Here is an 18323-nt window from a genome sequence, read left to right as displayed (position 1 = left end):
TTTGCAATGGCCCACTTTATCCCCCAACAGAATGAATGTTTAGAAGAATGCTGTAGACTTTTCTGGCAGACAGTTGTTTCATAGGAAGATTTTGGATGTCAGACATAAGGGAAACTGGAATCTGGCAAGTACTATTTAGAGTCTCCCTCACTGTAATAGTTGAAACAAGCACAAAAGACAGGAGCAGCCTTTCCCGAAGCTTAACGAGAACAGTGTGTCTGGAAATGGTCTTTCTGGGGAAAAGCAAAAGAAGTAGAAGAGGAAGGAGGAGGGGAGAATAGGAGTCGTCGCCAATCCAACTGTTCTTCATCGTGCAGTCTGTAACAACAGTACATCCAGCTTGAGAGAGGACAGAGAAGTTGTTGGCTTCACTGTTAGGTCATTATTTATCCTGCAAGCAAGGCATGTTTTAAACCTTCTGCCCTTGTAGAAAGTAAGTATGAATTCAGATTTCTGCACTTCTTTTGCCTGTTTTCTATTTTAAAAACATAGTTTCTGCCCATGTAATGATAGACTGATGACTTACCTTTAAGGAATGCACAGCTTTAAAAGGTTCTTGTTAAGATGCAACAGCTTAACTAACAAAGGTTCTGTTTAAAACAATTTACAAAGGTTCTGTAACAAAGAATAATTCCAGAATGGACTCTCAGAGTTGATTTTAACAAGTTGACCGTTAAATGCTTTAAAGCAACAGAGATCTACATAAAAGGAAGTTAGTGTGCTGAGGACAGTACTATTAATGTTGTGTGTGTGTGTGTGTGTGTGTGTGTGTACATGTTTATACTACATTGTGAGGACCAAATGTCCCCACAAAGATAGTAAAACATGAGATCACATACCTTGTGGGGCCCAGCCAGCGGTCCCCATGAGGGAAACAGCTTATTAAACATACTAAACAATGTTTTTTTGAAAATGTAATAATGCAAAAAGGTTTCTGTGAGGGTTAGGTTTAGGGGTAGGGTTAGGGGATAGAAACTATCATTAGATCTGTATAAAATCCATAAAATGCATGGAAGTCTATGGAGAGTCTCCACAATAAAATAAAAATGAGTTTTTGTGTGTGTGTGTGTGTGTTAGAGAGTGAGGCGCCATATTAGCTTGATACTATTTCCATTGTACACCACTTGCCCAGTGATGATTATGGTCATCATCTTGAGCACAGATGGCACAGAGCAGAGATGTAGCAGAGACCTCTGGTTACAGAATGGAAAGATATTTGTTTAAAGAAATGAATCACCATGAGTTCTTATTTAAAGGTTTATCTTATATGGCTAATATAAGTTTGCCAGCTGTCTTTTATAAAAACATATTCACACTATTAATTTTGTCCTTCAAAAAAAGTCATTTGTTCCTATACCTTTTGTCAAATTTAGGAAATATCTCACATTTATCTGTGCTTAAAGGGATAGTTCATTCAAAGATGAAAATTCTCTCATCATTTACTCACTGTCATGCCATCTCAGATTTCTTTCTTCTGCAGAACACAACCGAAGATTTTTAGAAGAATATTTCAGCTCTGTTGGTCCATATAGTGCAAGTGAATGGTGGCTAGAACTTTGAAGGTCCAAAAATCACATAAAAGCAGCATAAAAGTAATCCATAAGACTCCAGTGGTTAAATTCATGTCTTCAGAAGCGATATGATAGGTGTGGGTAAGAACTAGATCAATATTTAAGTCCTTTTTTTACTATCAATCTCCACTTTCACTTTCACATTCTTCTCATTGTGTTTTTGGTGATTCACATTCTTAATGCATATCGCCACCTACTGAGCAGGGAGGAGAACTTACACTAAAAATAAATTAAATATTGATCTGTTTCTTCCCAGATGTGTATAACTTTCTTTCTTCTGCAGATTTGAATTGTGAATTGTGGCCAGAAATTTGAAGGTCCAAAACATATATAAAGGCACCTATAATAACGCTTCTGAAGACATATATTAAACCACTGGAGTCATATGGATTATTTTTATGCTGCCTTTATATACGTTTTGGACCTTCAAATTTCTGGCCACAATTCACAATTCAAATCTGCAGAAGAAAGAAAGTTATACACATCTGGGATGGCAAGAGCATGAGTAAATGATGAGAGAATTTTCTTTTTTGGGTAAACTATCTCTTTAAGGTAGCACAAAAACATGGGGAATGTGTAGAGCCTGTATAAGATGTTCATGTTTTTGATGTTATAGAAACTGAAACTTCCGTCCTCAGGGAACCTCAGGAATGAGCCTATAAGGAACTGATGTTTGCCTGCAGTAGCTGAGAAGTTAAAAAATTAGGCTCGAAATCCAATGGGGTTTCCATGTGCCCTTTGAGTTCTGCTTGCATCACAGGAAGAGACTGGATGTTCCTGATGATCATAAAGATTCTTAATGCTGAATAGAATAGAAACAAATACTATTTATCTATCTATCTATCTATCTATCTATCTATTGTCTGTCTGTCTGTCTGTCTGTCTGTCTGTCTGATTTAGGGCCTACTAAATCTTCGAACTTCAAGCTTTTAAAGTTTTAACTTTCAGACTAGGGTTTGTCAAGCCAAAATCAAACTGACAACTTGGTTTAGCTATCTAGTTAAATGTTAAGTTAGTGAGTCCAATCTGGAAAAGTATTTTGTGGTTACAATAAGGTAAAGAGGAGTTACCTAAACTTTACAACCTGCAAGATTGTAATTGGTCAAGGCACTGGGCATCTTACATGAAGGTAGCTGGCTAATGTCCCAAGTACTATTCATCCAGAAACTGACCTTTTATGACCTCCAATCCTGAAACTGTCTTGCATGATTGCATATATGAAACACATTTCCTGAATTACTGAATTCTTTACATATAGTTTTTAACTTTTTAAATGACTTCTATTTTTTTTATCCACATTAGGTATTCAGTCACAAGATGGACCATTTAGCTCTCTGCTGCCTCATTGGCCTGTCCATCATTCTGATAAACAGTAGCACCACTTATGCTACCCCTGTCATTTTCAATGACTCTTTAGAAAGCAGTGGGCTGTGGGAGTCTGGGAGTACAGACCTGATCCCCACACCCAGCATTTCCTCCTTCCTCAATGAGTCCATTATGTCCACCTCCATCGATGGAGAAAAACATGCCAAACCCTTCTTCAATCAGATGGTGGACGTCTTAGAAGAGAACCTCCTCCTCATAATTGTCATTACCACATTACTTCTGCTCGTCTTCACCATCATCTGTTCGGCTGCCATCTTGAGTTGCAGACGAAAAGTCAGCACTTACTATCCTTGCGCCTTCCCCTCCAAGATGTACGTCGATGAGAGAGACAAGACTGGAGGAGAGAGGTTCTTTAATGAAGTTCCAGAGAAAACAAACACAAGCTCCAGCGAGGAGCCTCTGAATTCGGCCAAGCAGCTCCAAGAGGACATCATGTTGGCTACCAAAAATCTACGCATTCCAGTCAAGACTTCATGGAGGGAGAAGAATGAAAAGGTGGAAGACCAAAAAACAGATGATGAGGAAAACCCTCAGTCTGAGAAGAGTCAAGAGGAGAGCTTTGGCTTGCAAGAGGACAAGACTACAAATCAGTCTGTTGTTGAAGATTCTGTGGAAAAGAGCAGCCCCAGCTGGTCCCAGGACAGTATCCCTGTTTGTGACATGGAAAAGACTGACCCCTCTGACTCTGGCCCCCCTGATGAGAGCAAAAATCCATCAGGGCCAGAGAATTCTGAGATCCAAGATGACATGAACAAACTGGAAGTTGAGACTTCAGGCTTACCATTTATCAGTGAAGAGAAAACAGCATTTTAGTGTGGACATTTTGGAAGCTTTAAAGGAAACATTTAGACATAAACACGGACCAAAGTGTATTTCTTGGACACATTGTAACACCAAAGGATGCAGTGGAAAGCTCTCACAGTTGCTAATGAGGACAATTTGTGTTTCATTATAGTTGTCTGATTTAAAAAAAAAAAAAAACAAAAAAAAAAAGGAATGTATTTGCTGTTGTTTATATCTGTTCGCCATGATATACCACATATAAATGTTGTAATCTGTTTTTTGTTGTATGAACGGATGCCTATTAGGCCAGACTGTAATACAAAAATAGCATTTTGAGTTTTGGGTGTCCAGAATCTCTTTCGTTTAACGTTGTTTTTCAATCAGGGAGGGGACCTTCCAATCACTTCTGTTGTTTTTATACTGAGTTAATGATATTCTTTATCCCATGCTCATTGAGCCGTTTTCCTATGGTCCTCACATTGTAGGTGATTTCAGGTTTTACTCTAGATGAAGACAGTACTATTGATTTTTTAAATAAACCTGCTTATAAATACCTCTAAATAGATAAATATAAATTACCCTTTATCCAAACCCCAATGCTACCCATAAAATATATTTTTCTGCATTTAAAAAAATAAAAAAATAATAACTCTAACCCCTGTAAATGGGGACATACCATAGACATTTTTCTATAAAGCTAATTATTTATAATTGCTATATTGCCATAGACTAACTCTAACCCCTCTAAGAAAACTGTTTGCATTTTTAGAATAAGAAAAATAAAAAAATAAAAAAACATTATTTAATTTCTGTATGGATTATTTTTCCAAATAAGGACGTCCCAGAATGTCCTCAAAGGGAGATTTTGTCCGATTTAGCTCTTTCCGGAGAAATATTTGTTCCCAAACTATAGCTAAGTTTGCACACACACACAAACATCCACAAAAAAAGCAAACTTACTACTCCAATTAAGGCGATAAGCTTCTCTGTGAGTCAGGTTATTGTTTACATACTGACATTCTGACTTTAAATATTTCCTTTCAAGGTTGAGTGGTATTATACATCTTCAGCTGCTGAAGGCCTTCTAGTCTTATGTCACTGCCATCTTTCAAACAGTTTAGTCTATGATCAGTCTCAACATTTTCATTTTCCTTTTTCATGAAGAATATTTCTGGTACCCTCAATATTCTGAATATAATGAAAATTCTGTACATTCTCTTTTGTAAATCTGTGAACAAATGACTCATGAGATTTGACCAAATTTCTTAAGAATCTGAATGCACAGGATACGTTTTTACAACATTTTCAGTCTAGATTTGCTTAAAAACAGTCAAAACATTTTTACCAAGTGCGACTTCTGTTTCAAGCTTTATCTACCTGTTGATTTAGGTCATTTTTCAATGCCTTACAGTTAATCTCATGAAACAAACCTCTTAATCATTCAAGAGTTTTACAAGTAAAAGTTGTGCAAAATGCTGTACTTAGCTTTAAATGTATGATACAAAAAAAAAAAAAAAAAAACTATGGAGGCATATGGAGAATTCTGTTCTTATTTTAGATCACAGAATTAGCAGCAGAACAGCACCATCTATGCTTGTTTTTCATCCATTTGACAAGGATCTGCTGCACATTTCTAAACTTATTCTGTCTCTGCTATCCTGCAATAAAATAATGTTTTAGCCAGAGTTTCTAAATCATAACATCAAGGGAACAAGCATATAAATGCTATGCTAAAATTATATTGAAAAATAAAGGTCCTCACTCTAAAGGTTAAATGCAAGTTGTCTTTCACTTTATTGATTTTGAGAGTGTACAGTATTAATCAATGCCCATGTGCATCAGGTTTACAAATGCTTTATTTTGAAATATCAAAGTTTGAAAGCACAGCAGAATTTTCACCAAAATGAACCACATTTTCCCACCTTCAGACTCTACGAAGAGTAAGGAATTAGTTCACTGACATGATTTAAAGAAATTTGTGCATGCATTCATAAGCACATAAAACCATCCCAAACACTCTTTTAATGACCACTTATCAAACAAGTTAACACTTTTAAAGCAGATTCATACATCAAAATATTGAAACAAATAAGGCTTAGGCTGTAACAGTCTGTCAGTCAAATTGTGCGTTTAAAAGACAGGCTAAAGTGCAGGGGTTGGAGAACTTTGGTATAAAAATGTAGACCCCTAGTTTCTGGCCAAAGTCTTCTCATCCTCTTCAGCTTCCTGTTTCAGACGGTAGTCTGCCAAAGCTGCTTTGATGGCATCCTCTGCCAACACTGCAAATCACAAAGAGAACAAGGTCAGTTACCGAAAAGGAACACCTCAAAATGTGATTTGTATTACTTATACATGTAATTGTGATTTCAAACTTCACAGCAAATATAATGCAACTAAACATATAAGCACAGACGAATTAACAGGCATGTAAACAAATGGTGTTTAATCAACAGAAATCTTACTTGAGCAGTGCAGTTTGACAGGTGGAAGGCTAAGCTCCTTGGCAATCTCTGTGTTTTTTATCTTAAGGGCCTCATCAATCTGTAAAGGCAAGCAAATGAAAAAAAGTTCGCAAAAATAATTTTAAACCACTATTTATGAGAACAATCAAACTGTCACATTACAGATCAGGAAAACAAAACATTTAATCAAAAGCAATTAAAAAAAAAAAAGTAACAATTGTAAGAATTTTTGCTTACAGATTTGCCTTTTACCCATTCAGTGGCTAAAGAACTGGAAGCAATAGCAGAGCCACAGCCAAAGGTTTTGAACTTGGCATCCACAATCTTCCCAGCCTCATCCACCTCAATCTAGGGGAGAGAAAAAATAAATAAATAAATAAAAAAATAGCTACACTGCAGTTCATCAAATTTATGACCACTGTGTAAGGGGTGGTGGTACTGTTGCTTAGTGGTTAAAAGAATAGTTCACCCAAAAATTAAAATTCTCTCATCATTTACTCACCCTCATGCCATCCCAGATGTGCATGACTTTATTTCTTCTGCAGAACACACATGAAGATTTTTAGAAGAATATGTCTGCTCTCTAAGTCCATACAATGCAAGTGAACGGGTGCCAACATTTTGATGCTTCTAAAAGAACATAAAGGCAGCATAAAGGTAATCCATAAGACTCCAGTGGTTAAATCCATATCTTTGAATTGATATGATAGGTGTGGGTGAGATGGATCAATATTTAGGTCCATTTTTGCTATAAATTCTTCTCCCTGCCCAGTAGGGGGCATACACAAGAAGAATGTGAAAGTTACAGCGGAGATTGACTGAGCATGGAGGAGCATTTAAAGTAAAAATTTATTAAAATATTGATGTGTTTCTCACCCACACCAATCATATCGCTTCTAAAGACATCGAGTTAACCACTAGAGTCATATGGATTGCTTTTATGCTGATTTATGTGACTTTTGGCGCTTCAACATTTTGGCACCCATTCACTTGCATTGTATGGACCAAAAGAGCTGAGAAATTCTTCAAAAAATCTTCAATTGCGTTCTGCTGAAGGAAAAGTCAAACACATCTGGGATGGCATGAGTGTGAGTAAATGAGAATTTTTGGGTGAACTAGGCTGGTAAAAAAAGTTAGCTGGTTTACCCTAATCACCATTGTGACTGAACCCCAGAAAATAAATTCACTTGGAAATGGAAACCTCTGCTAAATTATCATTTGTGATACAGTACAGTCATTGATTAATGTTAAAGGGATGGTCCACCAAAACTGAAACTTCAGTCATCATTTACTCACCCTCATGTCGTTCCCAACCTGTATGCCTTTCTTTCTTTCCGTGAAACACAAAGATATGTCAGAAGGTTAAGAACAACATGAGGATGAGTAAATTACTGAATTTTCACTTTTGAGTTACTATCCCTTTAAGATTTTCATTATAAAGTGTTAAATCTACAATATGCTGCATCATTCTGTTTAAACCCTCAATCCAATCAGAGGCTTCACCCCATTAAAGACAATGAAGAGCCTTTATGTTTCATCTACTTCCAAATGTCATTTTTTTTTTAAAAATTAAAAAAAAAAAAAAAAAAAAAAAAGTTAAGGCCTGTTCACACAAAGCACAATAATTCATGCAAACAAGCTTTTGAAAAGAAACTATGGATTCCTGGGACAATTCACATCATGTTCAAACATTATATTTATGGTTGCAATTAATGTTCAATTTGATTTCTTGTGTTTTAATGCATCTTTTAAAATGTCATTCTAAGGCTAGAGCAGTGGTCCCAAATTGAGGTTTCCAACATAGATGATGCCAGGTCAGTGTTTGTTGTCAAACTTTCACATTACAAGCATTACTGATAGCATCCGTTAAAGCAAGAGCATAACCATCTTTTTTCATCTCATGATTATAAAAATGTTTTTCCTCAAGGAGTAAATGCCCAACACTTTAAACTATTTAAGGAGAACTTTTTAAGAGTAAAACTTTACTTTAAAACTTAAAATGACTTCCATTTTTGATAACCTTTGTGAAGGTCCATTAATGTGGCTAAGTGAAGGTTCATTTCATTAGTTATAGTTTACAATTGTGATTATTTTTTTGACCCTTACTATTTCTATTATTAGGCGCAATGGTTGTGTTTTAATTGCCAAATGTACAACTGTGGAATAAAATGGGTCTGTTAAATAACCCAATCTGTTTTACCTGCAGTTTCATCACATCTCCACATGCGGGGGCACCAACCAAACCTGTGCCCACATTCTTGGCATTTTTATCCATAGACCCCACATTTCTTGGGTTCTCATAGTGGTCCACCACCTATAAAATAAAAATGGTGTTATACAATACGTAGTAATAATGTGACTGTGAGCTCATGAGAGCGATACCATGTTAGTGGTGAAGGTTGAGCAACAATACCACAATTTTAGGATGTCAGCTACACAGGAAACCACATTAAATACATCGACGCGAAAGCTGTATTGCTATGACACAGACTGTACACACTGTCTTACCTTTTTATGATAACCGCACTGTAGTATCTGCAGCATCGGGACGCAAAGTGTTCTGTTAATGAGAATTAGAGGAGACGCGCATTTCTTCGACAGTGTAGCCGCCATGATATCAGCAACACTAATGACGCACTTGTAATTCAGATAGCGGATTTAAATGCTGTACAGTCTCGTAGATTTTGACGAACATCGCGAGAGGGGAAAAAAAAAAAAAAAAAGCAATATATATCCACCTTTTTCCTGACTTCTCCATGGGCGGCGCCGTTACGGCGAGAGACTTCTCGGATGCTCCACACTTCCGCTTAGTTGTTGTTATCAGCTAGACTAACGTTACAGGTGATTGCGAGCAGCGGAGGTTCTGGATGAATATGCGCTGTTATAGGGCGTTATAACAACTACAGGTGGCTTAAAAACTACTGTAAAATGAATGTCACAAAAATAAGCCCCCACAAAAGCTGCCAATGCTGAAACATTTCAAGTCAAACCAGATGATGTAATCAGAGGTTGCATAAAACTAATTCTCTGTCACTTGCCTATTTTTTAAAACATTGACAGATAATTCCAAATGAAGTCTGTCATTTTGGAAGATAAAGATGAAAAACATATAAACCAAGCTCCTTGTTGTTGTTTTTTTATTAATCATCTTTACGAGGTTGATATATCATGCTGTGAGTGTATGTGAATGAGGTAGAGACAGAGTGCGTGAGAAGGCGGCAATTGTTAACGCAGAAAAAAATGCCATAAATCGGAAGATTTTTTTAAATGGAACCTATGATGACCATACACCCTCTTTTTCGAACCTTAATAAAGCATCCGGTCGGATTTCTAGATTCCCTAAATGTCCGGGATTTGGCTGTTTTTATATTTAAGTGCACAACAAGAAACGCAATGAAATCTAGCGCATCATATTAGTGGATTCTCTCGCTCTCTCTGCATGCTGTTTGTCTGTGTCTCTCTCTCTTTCACACACACACATACACACACACACACACACACACACACACATACAGGGTGCGTGCAGAGAGCGTTAAGAGTCCAGTAACTTTACCATGTAAATATGTGTGATTGTGTATTTATCTATTCGGGATTGGCGCCGTCGAAACCTAATGCCCATTCGCTGACATTAGTGAGAAAGTGATTTACTTTAAGTAAACATTAGACATTTTTTTTAAAGGCATTAAAATCTTTATTATTATTATTATTTATTTATTTATTTATTTATTGGAGCTCTACTGGAGCCCTACAATCTGAAAGTGCAAACTGACACGAAACTTAAAGGAATAGTTTACCCCAAAATGAAAATTCTCTAATCATTTACTCACCCTTATGCCATCCCAGATTTTTGTTTGCTGTTTACAGAGTCTAGAGCTGTCACAGAGAGCTGTGAGATATCTCACGACACTTATTTCATTAATATCTTTCATTTTTTTGCAAACCTGTCCATGAAAAAAATCACTTATAGCACCTTCCACTTTCACAAATTTCCACTTTCACCTTCACTTCCCATTCTTCTTCCCTTTTTTTTTTTTTTTTTTTTTTTTTTTGGCAATTCACATTCTTTATGCACATTGCCACTGGGAAGGGAGGAGAATTTATAGTAAAAAAGGACTTAAATGTTTATCTGTTTCTTGCCCACACCTATCATATCGCTTGTATTGTGTGGACCTACAGAGCTGAGATATTCTTCTAAAAATCTTCATTTGTGTTCTGCAGAAGAAAGAAAGTCATAGGCCCTGTGCCAATACCCACACTTGCGGTCTTGGCCACTTGAGTGCGCATGCACGCGACAAGAAGTAAGTGTGTAAGACTGTCCCATGTCCAAAACATGCCAAAGCTCAGTGCACTTAACCTATGGAGGATGAAACCTGCAAAAACAATAAATACACAAATAAATAAATAAATTATCACATAAATCCACATATTCCTGCATAAATTAATATATAAATAATTATATGTGCGAGGAGATAAACAAATAATACAAAATAAAACATAAATAAATGGTTGGGGAAATGTACAAATGTTGAAGGAATTGCAAAATTGAAAGTTGATTTTGAATTCTATATTTCTATTTTTCTTTTATCATTCATTTATTTCTGTATGTAGTTCCGTATTTATATTTCCTTCCCGCAACATGCAAATGAGAGGGTGTCAACAGCCATTCAGGCATCACAGTCGATCTATCGAGTAACTACCAGGTAGATCCTCAAATGCAACGGTATGGCGGGAGTTTGCACTTTCATCATGGCGGAGAGAAGGTCCATAGCAGAGTTGCTCAGTGAGACAGCGAATCGTTTGGAGAATCGTAAGAGCGAGATTCTTTGCACAACTTTTATTAAGTCATAGATTGTGTAAATTGGGTCCGTATATGTCAGTATTAAGTTATTTTGCGAATTTAACTCATCTATGTAATGTCTTGTGTTTGTACAGCAGCTACAGCACACACCTGCCTCACCTCTGTTAACTTCTGAAGCGAGGCAAACGACAGATGGTAGGTATATACATCGATAAAGGGTTTTGTTTAGATTTCTGTGACGTTTTATGTAATAACTGTAACTCTGATTTGTTTAAGATTATTGAGTACTGCTCATCAGCTCACTTCTAAAACGTAAAGTGATGAGCTGCCTTTCTTTCTACATAAACACCACCCTAATTGCAATAAAACATTACAAGTGATTATTTGGATCTCTATAGCTTCTGGGAATGTGACTTCAGCAACGCAATGCATGTTGGGACTTTAGGACAAGGATGCTGTGGTGGATACTGTGTTGTATTGGAAATAGACGGTATAGTTTGTATTATACAGATAAAAATACATAACAATGGTGAATGCTTGTTGTGTAATTAACTGCCATAATCACACTCACGACCGGCATGGAAACCGTATTTCAAATGGAGTGCGATTGGTCTTCGTTCGGTCCATTATTGTTTTTTTTCCTGTTTATTATCGCTGTGTACTAATATCTGATAACTGATGAGCGTGTCCTAAAACATGGCGGCAACTACCTAGAATGCAATGCGTAGGGGTGTAGTTTCCCAAGCTCTATAGGCTATGTATTGATAATATATGGTGAAGAGTTCATTAAGGGAATGTACAGCTAGCTGGTCATTATCGCAAAGTAAATCCCAACTGGGAGATCCAGGAAGCAGAGGACATGAAATTGATGAAGATAATTTTGATTTTAGTTAAAAATGTTATTCCAGAAGGAAGAGGACACGGACTGTTAAGTAACACTAAACCCCCGCGATTCTGTTCACTGTTCTGTTTATTTTGCGATAATGATCAGCTAACTGTATAAACCCGCTTCTCAAACAGTTGCTTCTCAAATAAGTAATAAATTGGCATGAAATATTGATTTGACTTAAACTAATTTGTTACTTGAAGAGACCATGACATTTTAGTACGACAGACATGAAAGTACCTGAATGGCCGGTGTTCCAATATCTATTCAGGAAATGTCCGGACATCCTCTTCCTCGTTTCCGGTGCCTAGACACCCAGTTGATGGTGGGTTAATACTGATGTGAGATTTTCTTTAAATTGTTTGCATCTGTGTGTTATAGGCCTTTGTGACAGTGTAACTGTGTTGTTTGTTCTCATAGCTGAAGTAGCACAGCTTTTTAGCCCATAAAGAGGGCAAAATATGCCATGTCAAGCACCTAGAAGTGTACCTCTTTTAACACACACACACACACACACACACACACATTTTGCTGCCTGACAAGAAAAGCTGCATCCTTGGTTCCAACAAGAGCCATCAAGAATGACTTGCCTGTGTGGGGCTGGGTGAGAAGCGCCTTACCTTTCAAGGTATGTTGTGTTCACCAGTGCTTTTGCAGAAGGTGTTGCCACTTGTCTTAACCACATCAAACTTTATAGTATTTAAAAATGTTGAGTGAGTCAACCATATTGTTAAATACATCAATATTTAAAGGTGAAGTCTGCCATATTTGTGCTGATTTTGGGAGAATTGAATAATATATATTTAATAAATATTAATGACATAGATATGATGAAAAAGTGGCATTTCAGTTCCATCCACAATAATCATCAGTAACAAGAATGTGGTATCTGTCTGCCTTTGCTTGCATAGACTGCTGGTCCCCTGTGACAAGTAAGATTTGTCTGACAGCTCCTTTATATATATACTCAGCAAAAAAAGAAACATCCTCTCATTTTCAACTGCTTCTATTTTCAGCAAACTTAACGTGTAAATGTGTATGAACATAAAAAGATTGAACAACTAAGACATAAACTGAACAAGTTTCACAGACATGTGAATGGAATAATGTGTCTCTGAACAAAGGGGGGGGGGGGGGGGGGGTCAAAATCAAAAGTATCAGTCAGTATCTGGTGTGGCCACCAGCTGCATTAAGTACTGCAGTGCATCTCCTCCTCATGGACTACACCAGATTTGCCAGTTCTTGCTGTGAGATGTTACCCAACTCTTCCACCAAGGCACTTGCAAGTTCCTGGACATTTCTGGGGGGAATGGCCCTAGCCCTCACCCTCCGATCCAACAGGTCCCAGACATGTTCAATGGGATTGAGATCCTGTCTTGCAGGAAATCACGCACAGAACGAGCAGTATGGATGGTGGCATTGTCATGCTGGAGGGTCATGTCAGGATGAGCCTGCAGGAAGGGTACCGCATGAGGGAGGAGGATGACTTCCCTGTAATGCACAGTGTTAAGATTGCCTGCAATGACAACAAGCTCAGTCTGATGATACTGTGACACACTGCCCCTGACCATGACAGACCCTCCACCTCCAAATCGATCCTGCTCCAGAGTACAGGCCTCAGTGTAATGCTCATTCCTTCGATGATAAATGTGAGTCTGACCATCACCCCTGGTGAGATAAAACCACAACTCGTCAGTGAAGAGCACTTTTTGCCAGTCCTGTCTGGTCCAGCGAAGGTGGGTTTGTGCCCATAGGTGACGTTTTTGCCGGTGATATCTGGTACTCCATAATAAATAAGACTCGATTGCACTTATGGGAACAGGGACTAAATCATGTCCAGTTACACCTCTGTTGACACCTGTATGTCTTAAAAGTAGAGCAACCTGTTCCAACTTTTCGAGGACAAATGGATCTACATCCACGTCAAATGTAGCTGCTAGCTGACCTAAGTCGTCTATACATGCATCCACTCTGACGAGTATATAATCAGCAGATAATGTACTTCTATTTTCAACAGTGTCGGCGAGCCTTGGCAGGTCTCTGGTAATTGCTAGCCTGACTTCGTCCATCTGTCCTAATGCGCAGGGCAGGCAAATAATCAAGACCAGCACTTTTACAACGATCAGCCAATGGTGGCATAAATTCCGCCTACTGTTTGATTGACATCCTCTCATTAGCATGTTGCGCGAAGGAAAAATAAATACGGAAATAAATGAATGATTAAGAGAAAAAGTCAACTTTCAGTTTTGCATTTCTCGAGCCATTTATTATATTTATTTGTTTATCTCCTCGCACATTTAATGATTTATATATTTATTTATGCAGGACTATGTGGATTTATGTGATCATTTATTTATTTATTTATTTGTGTATTTATTTATTTATTGTTTTTGCAGGTTTCGTCCTCCATATTAACCAACACTAAATCCACACTAGTGCGAATACCGCTTCGGAGCAATCTTTCAGGCTAAGTGTATCCCAGAGTTCATCACGATCAGGAGCCACACCCCGCTGACCCGAACGATCGGTGTATTTTCGCCATGATGACGTCAGGGAAAGCGTTTCAACAAGTTATTTATTATAATCAGATAGTGAAACGTAATTGAATAAGTTTACAGAATAACTTTTTATTTTGTTAAATTAAGTTTTATGCGGTCTATTGAGAAACAAAGTAGAAGAAATTGCTTATATTTCATATTTTACAGCAGTTATGGATGATGCAATTTTACAGTTAAACATTTTTTAATGTGCAAAGTATTGAGAATCAAAATGAGTAAAAATAATTAACTTTTACAATAATTTTAACACAATAAAAACATCATAAAAAAATTCTTACATATTTTATACAGCACAATACACTTCCAACAACCAGCAGTGTATTAATAAATGAAAAGATGGGTAAAATTGTCAGTTATTTATTATTTTAAGTAGGCTATAACAGTCACTGCTACCAAAAACAATCAGTCTTCAGCTGAGTGAAAAGACAAAAACATCAAGTCTACAAGTGTCCCAACGTGAAATCAAAAGTCATCCACACACTCGCAGTTTTCACGTCTACTTGCACAATAGTTGCCAAACACCGGAAACACGTAAGACAAGTGAAATGGGTAAGTAAGACCAAAACCGCAAGTGGGGGTATTGGGACAGGGCCATAGACAAATCGGATGGCACGAGGCGGGAGTTAATGATGAGAGAATACATTTTTTGGGCAAACTATCCCTTTAAGGTTACCGCCTGTGATGACTTGTTAAAAGTGTAACAAGTGTGTAAGGTTTCCTGGCACAACTTCTGTATTCTGTCTCATTCACAGGACTGGTATAATAGACATTTTTCACAGACTGTGTTGACGCGTTTCCGCCTTATTTGGCAGCGTAAATATCGCACTTTATTTTTATAGATTATAATTTTTTTAAATATTGAGGGTAAATTTATAACATTATTCTTTGTGTTATATTACCCTGGAATTATATATATATATATATATATATAACGAATTACCACAGCTGCGAGGGGGTTTCGATAGGGTGACCATATTCTGGTGACAACTTTTTTTTTTCGCCGAGGGGGATAGTACAATTCAAACTTTAATACAGTGAAAGAGACACTCAATTAGCATAACATAAATATATATAAATAAATAAACATTTCCAGCATTCTTTTGAATGTCCATGTACTAAAATTAAATATTTGATACCTTGAGTGTTCCTTCATTTACTATTATTATTATTTTGAATGGCCATGGAAAATGAAGCAATGTGATAACAATTTTACCGGTTCGCAAAAAGTAGTCCGTTAATTTACCTGATGAACTTTCACCTTTTGTTGACCCTTTATGCTTTGCAGAGCTAATGTTCTAAATCATTTGCACCTTTATTAGCAACTGACACATAAGTGCCAGCTTTACAAGTCATACATTCTGCTTCCCACGGATCTCGACCTGGACGAAAGCATGGGAATTTTTTTGCAAATCTTCTGTAAATTTGCACTTTCGTTTGGGCATTTTTTCCACTCAACTGTCATTTGCTGCTACTGTCAAGCAACTGTTTGATGCCGAACACAACAGCGCTTCGGTGTTCACGGAGAGATTGACAGGCAGGAATTTGGCCAATAGTTGCTGCAAGCCTCTTATAATCAACCAATTGGTGTGTGAGAAAGCGGGACTTACAAAGAGGGGTTAAAGCAATGCAATATGCACGCACACACAATGAAGTATTAGACCAGATGCACATCATAATGCAACTAAAGCCGAATCCCGGACATTTTCGCATATTTAGAAATCCCGGCCGGACACTTTTTTAAGGTCCGAAAAAGAGGACATGTCCGGGAAAAAGAGGACGTATGGTCACCCTAGGTTTCGATTACAGCTGCTTAGAGAGTGACAGTAAATCAGAATCAGAATGAGCTTTATTGTCAAGTATGCTTACACATACAAGGAATTTGTCTTGGTGACAGAAGCTTCCAGTGCACAACAATACAAAAAACAGCAACAAGACTTTTAAAAAATAATTAAAATTGAATAAAAAAAATAGATAAATATTGAAAAGAAAAAAGTATATATAAAATACACAATATAATATATATATATACACACACACACACACATACATACAGGTGCATCTCAATAAATTAGAATGTCGTGGAAAAGTTCATTTATTTCAGTAATTCAACTCAAATTGTGAAACTCGTGTATTAAATAAATTCAATGCACACAGACTGAAGTAGTTTAAGTCTTTGGTTCTTTTAATTATGGTGATTTTGGCTCACATTTTAAAAAAACCCACCAATTCACTATCTCAACAAATTAGAATACATCATAAGACCAATAAAAAAACATTTTTAGTGAATTGTTGGCCTTCTGGAAAGTATGTTCATTTACTGTATATGTACTCAATACTTGGTAGGGGCTCCTTTTGCTTTAATTACTGCCTCAATTCGGCGTGGCATGGAGGTGATCAGTTTGTGGCACTGCTGTGGTGGTATGGAAGCCCAGGTTTCTTTGACAGTGGCCTTCAGCTCATCTGCATTTTTTGGTCTCTTGTTTCTCATTTTCCTCTTGACAATACCCCATAGATTCTCTATGGGGTTCAGGTCTGGGGAGTTTGCTGGCCAGTCAAGCACACCAACACCATGGTCATTTAACCAACTTTTGGTGCTTTTGGCAGTGTGGGCAGGTGCCAAATCCTGCTGGAAAATGAAATCAGCATCTTTAAAAAGCTGGTCAGCAGAAGGAAGCATGAAGTGCTCCAAAATTTCTTGGTAAACGGGTGCAGTGACTTTGGTTTTCAAAAAACACAATGGACCAACACCAGCAGATGACATTGCACCCCAAATCATCACAGACTGTGGAAACTTAACACTGGACTTCAAGCAATTTGGGCTATGAGCTTCTCCACCCTTCCTCCAGACTCTAGGACCTTGGTTTCCAAATGAAATACAAAACTTGCTCTCATCTGAAAAGAGGACTTCGGACCACTGGGCAACAGTCCAGTTCTTCTTCTCCTTAGCCCAGGTAAGACGCCTCTGACATTGTCTGTGGTTCAGGAGTGGCTTAACAAGAGGAATACGACAACTGTAGCCAAATTCCTTGACACATCTGTGTGTGGTGGCTCTTGATGCCTTGAACCCAGCCTCAGTCCATTCCTTGTGAAGTTCACCCAAATTCTTGAATCGATTTTGCTTGACAGTCCTCATAAAGCTGCTGTTCTCTCGGTTGGTTGTGCATCTTTTTCTTCACACTTTTTCCTTCCACTCAACTTTCTGTTAACATGCTTGGATACAGCACTCTGTGAACAGCCAGCTTCTTTGGCAATGAATGTTTGTGGCTTACCCTCCTTGTGAAGGGTGTCAATGATTGTCTTCTGGACAACTGTCAGATCAGCAGTCTTCCCCATGATTGTGTAGCCTAGTGAACCAAACTGAGAGACCATTTTGAAGGCTCAGGAAACCTTTGCAGGTGTTTTGAGTTGATTAGCTGATTGGCATGTCACCATATTCTAATTTGTTGAGACAGTGAATTGGTGGGTTTTTGTTAAATGTGAGCCAAAATCATCACAATTAAAAGAACCAAAGACTTAAACTACTTCAGTCTGTGTGCATTGAATTTATTTAATACACGAGTTTCACAATTTGAGTTGAATTACTGAAATAAATGAACTTTTCCACGACATTCTAATTTATTGAGATGCACCTGTACATACATACACACACACACACACACACACACACACATATATATATATATATATATATATATATACACACACACACATACATATATATACACACATACATACATACACATACACACACACACACACACACACACATATATATATATATATACACACATACATATATATATATATATATACACATACACACATACATACACATATATGAATATATATACATACATACATATATATATATATACACAC

At 37.3% G+C, this 18323-nt stretch overlaps 2 protein-coding genes across 2 annotated transcripts; one reads left to right on the top strand and one right to left on the bottom strand.

Annotated features, from left to right (window-relative positions):
• The first annotated feature begins 208 nt into the window (after positions 1-208).
• LOC127422341 (transmembrane protein 119-like) lies at positions 209-4074 on the top strand. The gene is made up of 2 exons (XM_051665800.1): positions 209-433; positions 2874-4074. The coding sequence occupies exon 2, from the start codon at positions 2889-2891 to the stop codon at positions 3768-3770; it is 882 nt and encodes a 293-aa protein (XP_051521760.1). The 5' UTR covers positions 209-433; positions 2874-2888; the 3' UTR covers positions 3771-4074.
• Positions 4075-5510: 1436 nt separating this feature from the next.
• LOC127422399 (iron-sulfur cluster assembly scaffold protein IscU-like) lies at positions 5511-9030 on the bottom strand. Its single transcript, XM_051665894.1, has 5 exons — positions 8711-9030; positions 8403-8516; positions 6440-6550; positions 6203-6281; positions 5511-6019 (listed from the first exon to the last, which is right to left on the bottom strand). The coding sequence occupies exons 1-5, from the start codon at positions 8813-8815 to the stop codon at positions 5928-5930; spliced, it is 501 nt and encodes a 166-aa protein (XP_051521854.1). The 5' UTR covers positions 8816-9030; the 3' UTR covers positions 5511-5927.
• Between the last annotated feature and the right edge of the window lie 9293 nt (positions 9031-18323).

The sequence above is a fragment of the Myxocyprinus asiaticus genome, chromosome 3, assembly GCF_019703515.2.
Source record: "Myxocyprinus asiaticus isolate MX2 ecotype Aquarium Trade chromosome 3, UBuf_Myxa_2, whole genome shotgun sequence".
NCBI classification, from domain to species: domain Eukaryota; kingdom Metazoa; phylum Chordata; class Actinopteri; order Cypriniformes; family Catostomidae; genus Myxocyprinus; species Myxocyprinus asiaticus.
The sequence above is the reverse complement of the archived record's forward strand: the minus strand, read 5'-3'. Positions and strand labels throughout refer to the sequence as shown.

Coding starts and splice junctions, on each gene's coding strand:
- LOC127422341 (XM_051665800.1), top strand. CDS start 2,889: ATGGACCATTTAGCTCTCTGCTGCCTCATTGGCCTGTCCATCATTCTG.
- LOC127422399 (XM_051665894.1), bottom strand. CDS start 8,815: ATGGCGGCTACACTGTCGAAGAAATGCGCGTCTCCTCTAATTCTCATT. Junction 6,551..8,402: donor GAGATGTGATGAAACTGCAG/GTAAAACAGATT, acceptor TCTCTCCCCTAG/ATTGAGGTGGATGAGGCTGG. Junction 6,020..6,202: donor TGTCAAACTGCACTGCTCAA/GTAAGATTTCTG, acceptor TGTGATTTGCAG/TGTTGGCAGAGGATGCCATC.